Source organism: Equus caballus, chromosome 2, assembly GCF_041296265.1.
Source record: "Equus caballus isolate H_3958 breed thoroughbred chromosome 2, TB-T2T, whole genome shotgun sequence".
NCBI lineage: Eukaryota > Metazoa > Chordata > Mammalia > Perissodactyla > Equidae > Equus > Equus caballus.
Genome location: NC_091685.1, coordinates 39,850,464 through 39,862,181, shown reverse-complemented (window position 1 = coordinate 39,862,181; position 11,718 = coordinate 39,850,464). Strand labels below are relative to the sequence as shown.

The window sequence follows — 11,718 nt, the reverse complement described above, 5'->3', positions numbered from 1 at the left end:
GCTGGCGTCGGTCAAGGAGGTCTGGTGCTTGCTGCCTCTTCCCTCTCCTCCCTGGTTTCCCTCTCTTGGCGTTCGTCTGTCTCTGTCTCCCAGCTGCCCTGCGCCTCCTCTTTTTATAGCCCCCCAGCTCTCCGAGAACGCAAGAGGGATGGAACCCTCCCCATTCTGTCACTTGCAGCGATAAAGCAGCTGAGTGAGGAGCCAGCAGAAGATGCCCTTTTAAAGTTATCAGTCCAGCGGAACTTGTCACAGCCCCTCCGCCTTGAGCAGCCCCAACAACCTCCGGGACCCTCGGCTGCAAGAGCCACATTCTTGTTGATTTGCCTCAAGAGGTTCCCACTTCAAAGGTGTGAGAAGAGCAAAAAAGAGTCCTTGGTTATCTCACAGCGATGCCTCGGGCTCCTTTCTCCTCGGCAACGGAACTCATGCAGGGAAGCAGAGGGTGACGGTTGGCCGAAGCAGAGGGTGGCGGTTGGCCGGCGCCCAGCTCCCCCGTTGGTTTGTGGCTCAGCTGTCAGGGCCTCCAAATAAGGGTGGGAGAGGAGGAAATGGCAGGCAGCCGGCAGCTCGGGACAAATTAGTCCAGATGCTCGAGCTGGCCTCACATCTGACTCTCTCTACACCAAGCTGGCCTCGCTCCTGGCAGTCGCCCTCTGTGGTCAGGTGAAGAGGGCGTTAGTTTTTCGAGTACTGAGTCAGCCTGGAACCAAAAGTGATGAATGACCCAAGAATTCAGCTCCTAAATATAAGCGCCAAGGAAAGTTTTGGGAGCACAATCGTTCCTCTGCAGAGCTCCTCCTCCTTCGGCCCCCCTCCCCAGGGCCGCCCTCCAAGGTGTTGAGGGAGGTGGGCGCTGACAGGATGCGACATTTTCATTTCTTCAACTTGTTGCTTATGGAAGTTCAGGCTCTGAGTCCGAAGCTTGTGATGCCCCCACCCTTCCCAGGAAAGCTCCCACGGCCAGTTGGCTGATGGAGTGAGGTGGGAGGCGAATGTGGCACAAATGGTTCCCCTTAATGTCTCCATTTTCCTGGTCCCCAAAAGAGAAGTAACAGGCAGCGAGGCCACATTGAACGAGTGGCCTCCGTTCGCTAAGCACTGAACTCAGCCTTCACGCACTATTCAGCACAGCGTCCGCCGGGGAGAAGACACTCCGTTTGAAGGGATGAGAGACCTGCATGGTAACCCCAAGCAAACCAAGCTGCCTGGGGCCTTAGTTTCCTCATCTGTAAAATGAGGAAAATGTGAAAACGTGCCCCGCCCACCTCTCAAGGTTGTCCTGAGGCTCAGGAGAGCTGCGATTCTGCGGACGCGTTTTGAAGTGTGAAGCGCTGTATAATTGCAGGGCGGTAATTGTTGCCTTTCTGGGTCAGCTGTAACATGCTGGACACTGTGCTGAGAGCTTTATGTGGATTAGTTCATTTTCATCACACCCCCAGGAGGCGGGTGGTGGTGTCCCCATTTACAGAGGGACAGAGTGAGACTGAGCGCTCTGTCACTTGCCCAAGGTCACTCAGCTCCTAAGAGGCACAACCAGGACTTGAGCCGCAGATCTGACACCAACACGCATGTTCTTCACCGATTTCACAGACTCTGCTGCTGCTTAGCATGATGGTTCTTTACCAAGCCCTCCGGTGCAGTCCCCGGTTTAACACTGCCCTGTTCCTGATCCCTCACGTTGCCTCTGAGCAGCTCCTTCTCCTTCCCCCTGCCCTGGCGCTGCCGCTTCATGTGCTTGACAGGTCTGGGTATGTGTAGAGTGCCTCAAGGAAAATGCTACCTCCAAGCCCCGTGACCTATGGACGCACCTAACACGTTCCAGTCTACTCTGTGGAAGCCCAGGAAATGCGTGTGGAATGTCCAACTCGCCCTGGCCTGACCGCTCCCTAGCTGAGCGCACTCCTTGGCTGATCAGGCAGAGAGGCTCTTATACAGCAAGAGGGCAGGAAATCCGGGCAGAACGTGGCCAGGGGTCATGAGAGGTATCCAGGGTGATTTTATTCTAAGAATGAGAGAGGAGCCCTTTTCAGTCACTGACTGGGTCAGCCAAACTCAACTTGAAATCCAAGATGGGTGCGTTTCTGAGTAGGAGCTCTGGGGGCAAAGAACCAGCGTATCCTGATGAGTCCCTGGAACGTGCTCACAGCTTAATTGCTCAGTTGGCAGGGTTATTATTAGCGAAGAGAAGTCAGTGAGCAGCCACACTGAGGGGAACTGATGCTCTTTGCTGCGTGCGTCACACAGCCTGTTTCCTGGAGACGCCCTTGGAGACAGGCCTTTGATGCAGGCGAAGCCTTCTGGAAGGGCATCGTGGCCCCATGGCCCCTACAGTGGCTTGCCTCTGAGAGCCGATGCTGCTCCTCCGTCCTGAGCCACGTGAAGTCTGTAAGTGGCCCAAGGAGAAGCAGAAGTCCTGACCAAGGTTCCAGAAAGAGGATTTCAGAATCTGCCCACCTCCTTTCATTAAAGTCACTTTCCCTCTTCCAGAGGGAACCTGGAGTGGCCATGAGTGTTGTTTGTTGAGTCTCTTCCATTAGCCAGGGAGGTTTTTGTTTTTTGTTTGCAGAATTGGGGGGAGGGAGGTGGCAAGAAAAAGAACATTCAGTTTTGCTGCCCTGAGGACTTTGTGCAGGACCAAACCGCCTCCTGCACTAACGGGACGCAGTGAAGACAGACAACCCCCAAACACGCTCATTACCCCAAATCCCACTGAAGCCTTGGATTTGAGCCTGAAACTGAAAATGGCTTGACGTAAAGTTCCTCTTCATTTCCAAGCCCCTGCTCAACTTCGGGATGTATGTGGAGGAGTTAACATTTAAAGGGGTGTTTAGAAGCCAGCCTGCAGGAGTGAGAGAGAAGAAAAGCAAAAAGCACGAAAGGCCAGATCCACCCCCGACCCACACTGCTCCCACCAACTGAAAAACCAAAAGCCTTTATTATGACTAGAAAGAAGTCATCTTAGTCATGTAGTGGAATGAACATTGCAGATGGGTGAGAGAATCCAGAGTTGGGGTGTCTCCAGTTTCCAGCCCACTTTGGTTTCACGACCCTCAATGGGAATGCTGGGGGCTGCTTCGGGGAGCCACGAGGCCCCAGCAATGTCACACATGTGCAGAACTGATATGAAAACCCCACCACATTCATGGTACAATCTGTCAGACATAAATGGTCTAAAGCAGAAGCCCCGGTAGGGAGAAACTCATAGGACACTGGTGCATATTTAGGGACGATTGTTTCTGACTTTGAAAACGATGTTCTGTTTCTTTGGTACAATTTGGAGGTCACTGGACTGGAAGTTGGGGGCAGGTTCCCTAGAAAACAAGGCCCAAGGCAAAAGTTCAGTTGCTAAAGCTGTATGGGGTTTCCAGTTCAAGGGAAGCAAGAGTGAGGGAAAAGGGAAGTGAGATAGTGTATTAGTTAACTACTGCTGTGTAACAAATTGCCCCAAACCTCAGCAACTTAAAACAATACACCGATATTATCAATAGTTTCTCTGATCAGGAATCTGGCCCTGCTTCGCTGAGTGCCCTTTGCTCAGCGCTCTCAGAGGCTGCAATTCAGCTGTTGCCTGGGCTGCAGTCATCTCAAGGCTTGGCTGGGGGATCTGCTTTCAAGCTCACTTCTGTGTCTGTTGGCAAGCCTCGGGTCCCCACTGACTGTTGGCTGGAGATGTCAGTTCCTTTCCACGAGGGCCTCTCCATAGAGATACAACTGACTGCCGTTAGGTAGAGAGATTGTGTAAAGCACAGTCTCCTTGGAATCTCATCTTGGAAGTTGCATCCCATCATTTTTGTTGTACTGTGTTCATCAGAAGTGAGTCACTGGGTCCAGCCCACAGCCAGAAGGCGGGGATAACCCAAGGGCATGAGTACCAGGAGATGGGGATCACTGGAGGCCGTCTCAGAGGCTGCCCACTGCAGGCAAGGAAAGAGGAGAGCAAATATAAAGTAATAGGTTACCAAGCTGGCCACACCGTTGCAAAAATACCTTAGTGGTTGGTTGGTCATGCTGGACGTCTCCAGAGAGCTTCATGGAGCCTGGCACCTTGGAACAGTGTGTGAGGAGAGAAAAAGATGAGGGCACCACATTGGATCCCTAAGGATGCTGCAACAAAGTGCCACAAACTGGGGGGCTTAAAATGACACAGATGTATTGTCTCACGGTTCTGGAGGCTGGAAGTCCGAAATCAAGGTGTCCCATGGCCACACTCTCTCTGAAGCCTGTGTGCGCATCCCTCCTGGCCTCTTCCAGCTTCCGGTAGCTGCCGGCAATCCTTGGCATTCCTTGGCTTACAGATGCATCACGCCAATCTCTGCCTCTGTCATCACCCGGCTGCCTTCCCTCTCCATGCTTCTCTCTCCTCTTCTTGTAAGGACACCAGTCTTTGGGATTAGTAGCCCACCCTGCCCCAGTATGACCTCATCTTAACTAACGACCCTGTTTCCAGTGGTCACATTCTGAGGTTCTGGGGGTTTAGACTTCAACATATCTTTTAGGGGGACATAACTGAACTTGTAACAAGCACTTTGTCTGTAGGCTCCTTTCCACGTCTTGTCTCTCACTGCTCAAAGTGCCGGCCCCACCCTCACCCCACTCCTACCTAGGGCCACGAACTCCCCTGCGCTTCTGGGCCGTGTTACCCAGTTCCTTCACACAGTGGCCGGGGAAACCAGAGACTCCTCGGTCCAGTCCACCCGTGGAACCCATGGACTGGCTTAGCAATCTCTCCTTGCCAGTTGATCCTGCTTGGTCGGGGGGTGGTGCAGTGGTCGGCGGGGAGGGGTGGTTAGTACATGGAGGTGGAGACGGGGTCAGATAGCAGCCCTGAGAACCAGGTCAGCCGTTGCTAAGGCTGCATTTTCCAGGAGACCAGAAGCGCAGACTGAGCAGGTGGGAGGCACAGCTGTATCCCAGACTGAGCGCAGAACTGGCACATGCTGATTCTTTAGAAAATATTTTCCGAATGATTAAATCAGTGGGTTTGCCTTCAGTGCCTCTCGTACCACGCCCCCCCCCCACCCCCACGATACATACCTGAGTGTCCACCACCACACCTTGCCCTCTCTGACGCAGGAAGAACAGGGTCAGGGAGGCTGGCGCGGGGAGGCCAGTCAGGAAGGTGGTGCCAATGTCGGCATGAGTGGTGAGGCTCTAAACCAGGAGTGGAGGTGAAGGCTTGGGTGCAGGAAGTGCTAGGAAGGAAGAAGGAGTGGACATGGTGCCTGCCTGGGTGGTCCAGCCAGAGAATGGCGTCCAAGAAGATTCCAAGCGCTCTAGTCATCGAGGGCGGAGCCCCGGGAGAAGGTTCAATCGTTTGGGAGTGTCTTAGTGTGGGATCTCCTGAACGTGAGACGAGGATTCAAGCATAGGTAGTTTATTTTGAAGACAATCCCAGGGAACATGGGCAGGAGAGTGAAAGTGACCAGGGAGAGAATGAAGTCAGTGACCAGCAGGGGCATTTGAAGCTTAATCCGCACCCCCCCCCCCCCCGACAAAGAACTCCGGGAACCAGTGTAAGATACGCACCAGCTGTGAATCGAGAGCACTGGGGTCTTTAAGTGCCAACTCCCGCTCCTGGTTGATGTCAGTTCCCCAGCACTTCCTGCCTGCCCCGAAGGGAGCCAACTGGGCTCCAGCTGCCAGAGAGAGTCCTCGGGCAGGAAAGTGTGGTGCTGCTGGGTGGAAGTGGGGCTTGTGTGCACTGAAGCCTCAAGGGCAGGGGCTGTGCTCAGCAGCACTGGAGACAGGAGAGCAGGGGGCACGAGAGCGGGAGCCAGTGTCCCAGGGCAGGTGCCGAGTTTGGTTTTAGAAACGCTCCAGGATGTCCAGGCATCTGTATGGGGCTGGCTCCTGACCCCAGGAGAGAAACAGGTTACTTAGTGGAATAGCACTGATTATTAAAACTAAGGCAGTGCCTGCGGATGTTAGCTCAGGGCCAGTCTTCCTCAGCAAAAAAAAAAAAAGAGGAGGATTGGCAGTAGTTAGCTCAGGGCTAATCTTCCTCAAAAAAAACTAAGGCAGTGCCTGAAAAATCCTAAAGAGACAGCAAAGAAGGCTGAGAACTACAACAGGCACAAATGGCCAAGTTCATGATTTTGTTTAGACCTGCCTCTGCGGGAAGAGAAGCGCATTTTTTTCTTGCCACAAATCATTCTCAGAAGGGTCAAAGCTGCCACAAGAGGGATGGAGAGGGTCTCAGCATTCCTTGGGAATGTCACAGGTGCAGAATCGGCCACATGAGATGAAGCATTCAGGCTCAATAATGTCCTGACTTCTGTAACCTCAACACTTGAGGCCCAGCAAAGCCAGCCAACCCTCTACTGAAACTCCTTCCAGCTCTGAAGCCATGCCCAGACCTCCTGGGGTCTGTTTTCACAACTTTTCTCTCTGGGAAGATGGCAGGGCCAAGCAGCCATGGAGACAGACAGTCTGGCAGCTTTGTTGGGGGGCGGGGGTTGATAATAGGGAGGTCAGGGAGGTCAAGGCCATGGCTGTAGCTACAAGGGGGCTATTTGAAGGGGCCAGGGTCACAGCTTAGGGAGGGCTGGTTTTCAAGGGCATCCAGAGACAGTGCCTGTGCTGCCATGCTGCCCACAAACACCAAACATGAGGGGAGGTCAGCGAGATGTCACTCCCTGGGCCCATCAGGCCACCACTCCCCACCCTCCACAGTCGCATTTAGCTCCTTTGCAGTTCACTTTGGGGTTCTCTTTCCTGGACCTTTGCTTGGAGAAAAGGCCTAAGTAACAGGATGTACCAAATGTGCAGACTCCACCAGCCGAGCCGGATTTATGGATGAGCCAGACTCACCTGGAAGATTCTGAAGTGCTGGCTGGATTGGGGGAGGGGGTGTTCTGGAAAGGGGTCTGTCTTCATGACCTGAGCAGAGGGGAAAGGTGGCCAACAGGCAGTGGCACCAAATGTTGAACTGAGTGATGCCCTTAGGAGGAGAACCTTCCATCCCACCAGCGAGCCTAATTCACTGACTTGGGAGAGGCCAGGTGGTGCAGTGGTTTGAGGCCTGGGTGCTGGGGCCAAGCTGAATCCGGTCTCTGCCATTTACTAACTGCGTGACCCTGAGCGAGTTATCATCTCTCTGTGCCTCAGTTTCCCCATCTGAAAAATGGGAGATAATAAGAATTCTTACTTCACAGAGTTGTGATGAGGACTATGTAAGTTAACAGGACTGTGCCTGGTGCATAAGGAGGCCTTTATAAATGCTAACAATTCGAATGACTCATTGCCCTCCCTGGGTCAGAAACATTAGGCAAAGCTGGCTCACAGTTTTGTCAGAAAATAAGTTGCTCCTGAAACCTCACTTTTAAAATCTTAGTTGATCTCATTAGGCATCCGTAACCCGTGAAGTACACTCGGTTAAAATGAGAAATGATGCAAAGACCCCCCCCCCCCCACTCCTGGTTCCCGTCTCTCAGAGATGTTGGAGGGGAACAGCAGAAAGGCCGTGAGAGTGCAGGTCAAGGCCAGGAGCGCAGGCTCCAGAGTCCCTGGGGTCTCCACTCCACCCCAGCACTGGCCCTTGGTGGCCGTACACTGTCCAGGAGAATGCTGTGTTTTTCTGGGTCTTGGGTTTCTCATCCGTAAAATGGGGATGATAATAACCCCGTCCCTTCTGCTGAGCTAGGATCATAGAAGGCATTCTGCGCAAAGGGAACTGCATGAGCTGAGGCCGGGGAGCCTAAAAGCTGGGTTGTGTGGTCTGGGAGGCAGAGAACACAGGATGCCTGGGGAGGGGGGCCCGTAGAGGAGAGGGCAGTGACCCCCGCCAGGACTCCCTGCTGGTCAAGGCAACACAGTAGGATTCTGGTGGTTGTCTCCTTTTCTGCCTTAGAATGAGGGGCCTCTCTCTCTAGGGCAGAGAGGAAGTGGAGACGTGGGGCCCCAGAGGAGGGGCACCCTGAAATGCTTAGCCTTCTGTCAGATACTTCTAAACTCACGTGCTCCGGAAATGAAAATGCTATTGAACTCAAAGGGTCTTTTCCAGGATGACATCAGAAATTGAAGGCTTGAAGCTAAGGGTTAGGGCAGGATGGCGGGATCACTGCCATTCAGGAAAGCACATGAGCCAGTGTGTAACACACACACACACACACACACACATACACACACACTCGCTGCTCCCAATCTCTGAGATTTTTTAGCTTGAATCTTCTGGAAACCACAAAGACCAGGGAGAATGCCCATAAGGGCAGAATTCCAGGCAGAGGGAAGACCAGGCGGGCAGACACTTCGACACACACCCTCACGTTGCACGAATTCATCAGGGACTGCTCCACTCCCAGGGAGAAGCTGCCGGGCTTTGAAAAGTAGCTTCTGCAAGTGTCTCAAGTGCTCGAGTATTTATAGACATTTCAGAGCATGAAAAACCCTTAAAGAAAAGAAAGCCGTCCACCTGCCACTTGACTAGCCCTTGAGACCACATCCCTTCTCCACCCTTAATGGTGTCTTAATACACCTTCGGGACCATCAAGAAAACACAAGGTTTGGGTTTTTCGCTTGGGTTTTTTTTAATGATGGATTATTTTTAATGCACAGAGACAAATCAGTTTCAAAAGAAAGAGCCATAACATTGATTTTATTTCACCACAGCAAATTTGTGCTCAAAGGTAAGAGCCATCTTATATAAAACAATCTAAATAAATAAATAAATACAAATAAATAAATAGGAGTTGCTTCAGAGGGGATCAGGGGGTTGATGGAGAGTCAGATGCGGTTGTCTGCGGCCAGGACTTCCTCTTAATACCTCCTCAGCACTGTGGGGGGAGGGGGAGAGGATGATGATGGTTAGGGCGGAAGACTGAGGCAGGATCTGAGCTTGTCCTCACTGTGTGCCATCCCTGCCACCACGCCCCCACCCTCAGCTGATCCAGACGTTTGAGACTTTAGAATAATCCATTTCTCTGCACCTCAGTTTCCTCATCTGTAAACTGGGGATTACTGATTCCCTGATGATCCTGCCCTCTGCCTTTGCAGTTACGGACAGCTTAGGGGAAACCAGGAGAAAAACATTTAGGACTCTTTCTGCTCCAAGGAGGGACTGCCAGACAATGACTGGATTCCCACCCTAGGGCAATTCTGCCCCTTTTGCTAAGAGGCAGAGAGTGGATAGAAGGTGGGTGGGGACTCATGGGCATGGTGATGAATGGCATCCACATTTAATATTTCCAGAAAGGCACTCCTTGGCCCTGAAGACTGTCAGCAAGAGGCAGTAATGTCCAGGTGTCCTTCCCTCAGAGTGTGGTCACCAGAGACATCAAACCCAGGAGTGACTCTAATGGTGGAACACAGTGGGAACGGGGGTGGGTGCTCACCATTGCAGCCCAGGCCACTGAAGGAGCCGATCCGGTCTAGCCTCCGCCCGAAGCAGCCCGAGTTGCGCATCATCTTGGGGCTGCGTAGTCCCCGCAGGGCCTGGAGGACCTTCGTGCGGGGCCCAAGGACACCCGTAGGGGCTGCCCCCCGGGTCTCCGAGGCTTCTGCGGGGCCACGGTCCTGCTGGAGGGGCTCCAGGGTCATCCGCTCTGCCTGCGGCTCCAAGACGGAGTCTCCCAAACGGTCCAGCAGCTCCTGCATTGGGTGGGGGAGCCCAAGCTTCAGGAACCCCCAGCTACCCTTGATGGCACCCTGCCTTGGGGACAGGGTCCTGGCACCCAATCTCATCGCTTTCCTATTCCCTTATCACTAATTCCCAAGGGAGGGTGGGGACCATTCAGGACGGTAGATGGGGACAGGTTCTTACTGCTGCCGGCCCCCTCCCAGCGGCCCGAGTTTATGCAGTCCCTCAGCACTAACCTGTATTCCGGACTGTTCCGAGGCGGGGCCGAGGCCGCCCAGTGGGTAGGAACGACCTCCCAGCGGCGACAGGTGCAAGAACAGGAGGAGCAGGAGTGCCCGGGGCAGCGCCATCTGCAGGTCCATGTCGCTGGAGAGGCGGGCAGATGTTGCGGCCGCTGCTACTGTGCTACGTCCGGGTTCACGTCTCACCTCCTCCCGGCCCGCGGGGGCTCTCCTGGATCCTCGGGCAACCGCGGGCTTTTATCCCGGGCCTGGGAGCCGGGCCGGACCGGCCATCCGAGGTTATCTCTGATTTATCGGCCGCATTCCGGCCCGCTGAGCTCAGGGTGGGGGAATGCACCCCTCCGCGCCTGCGACCAGTCCTCGCCCGGGGTGGAGGCTGGGGAGAGCAGGCCTTGTATAGAAATGGGTCTGGCGGGGGGCGGGAGCACGCGGGGGACACCAACAGGTCCCTCGCCTCCTGCTTCCTCCTTTCCTGCAAAAATCCCGGGGTCTTAGCGTGGCGCTTTCCCCTTTCCTCCCCACCCGCAACCATTCCTGGAGAGGGCAGGGAGAGCTCCAGCGTTCCGAGGCCCGACGCAAGTGCAGGACGCACGGGGTGACTCAGAGCGAGAACAGCCCCAGGCAACACCCCACCAGCGCGCGCGTCTTCCCTCCCCTCCTGCGGCTCGGCGCCGCCCGTGACTCTCCCCGGCCGGCCTCCCGGGCCACTGGCCGCTGTCCGTGGTTCTGATCTGTCTGAGCAAACTCTGCGCAAGAGGTCTTGCTCCCCTCAACGCAGGTCCAGCCAGAAAGACAAGCGTGGGGCAGGGGCGGGAGACGTCTAAGACCCCTCCCCATCCTCTCACAAGCCCCTACACTAGGATGCTAATTCTCCAATGTCACCTGATTAAAAGCCTGGGTGTGACAAGGAACTTCTGGAATGCCGACCCCGCTTCCATCCCTTAAAGGGTAGAACTGATTTGGCAGGAATTTTGAGAGGCAAGGCCTAGGGATGAAGTCATCCAGGAATGCCTTCTATCGAATCTCCTCCAGGTGCCAACACCTTCTCTCCCCCACCAAGCCAACGCAGACGGAAGAAGCAAGGATGACTGGGAGATGGTTATCCATCTGGTGGGACACAACAGATGTGAAGAGTACTCTCCCCTTATCTGATCATCCAGGATCTAATTCCCATTAGCAGACGGTCTGGACCTCCCATCTGTGATTACAAATGAAGCTCCAAAAAAAAAAAAAATGGCCCTGGGGAGAGACACAGCAGATTAAATAAAGTGTCCACGACCAATGTCACCACTCCTTCCAGATAACGTGCTAACAAGCAGCAGGATGAGGGAGCAGGGTTGTCCAGGAAGGGAGATAAGTTTATCACATAAATGGAAAAGGGGAAGCAAGGGGCAGAAGCTGTGACCTCTAAGCCAATGTTAACTTAAAAAAATAGCATCTGCCAGATATGGAGTGAGAAAGTGTTCTCATCCCTCATTTTTCAGATGAGGAAACTGAGCTTAGTCTGCTCTCTTAAGGTCACACAACTGACAAGTCTGGATTCCAACCCAGGCAGTCTGTTTTCAAACCTGAAACTTCTGATCATTGCCAGAGTGATTGCCAGGTGTTTCTACTAAAAGAACTTTAGATTAATCATCTCTGAAGTTACAGGGAGCTGTGCTGTGAGGGATGTGCAAGTCTGGTGGCTGTGTGTGCAAGAGGAAGGGTGTCAAGTATGGCTGGAATGAGCATTTTGCAGATGCAGATCGGGGAGGGGTAAGGGCTGTGTAAAGATGCCAGTCCTGGGAAGATTCTCGAAGCTGGGGCAGTGTGTGTGTGAGTGTGCGCATGTGCATGAAGGAGATTGTGATCTCACTGGGGAAAGAGGTAAGTGCTAAGCCCTCTGACAGAGCCTCCACCTGC

The 11,718-nt window shown here is 53.8% G+C and overlaps 1 protein-coding gene across 1 annotated transcript; it reads right to left on the bottom strand.

The window, feature by feature from the left end:
• Positions 1 to 8,564: 8,564 nt before the first annotated feature.
• NPPB (natriuretic peptide B) lies at positions 8,565 to 10,393 on the bottom strand. Its single transcript, XM_005607522.4, has 3 exons — positions 9,811 to 10,393; positions 9,330 to 9,585; positions 8,565 to 8,771 (listed from the first exon to the last, which is right to left on the bottom strand). The coding sequence occupies exons 1-3, from the start codon at positions 9,934 to 9,936 to the stop codon at positions 8,755 to 8,757; spliced, it is 399 nt and encodes a 132-aa protein (XP_005607579.1). The 5' UTR covers positions 9,937 to 10,393; the 3' UTR covers positions 8,565 to 8,754.
• Positions 10,394 to 11,718: the final 1,325 nt, after the last annotated feature.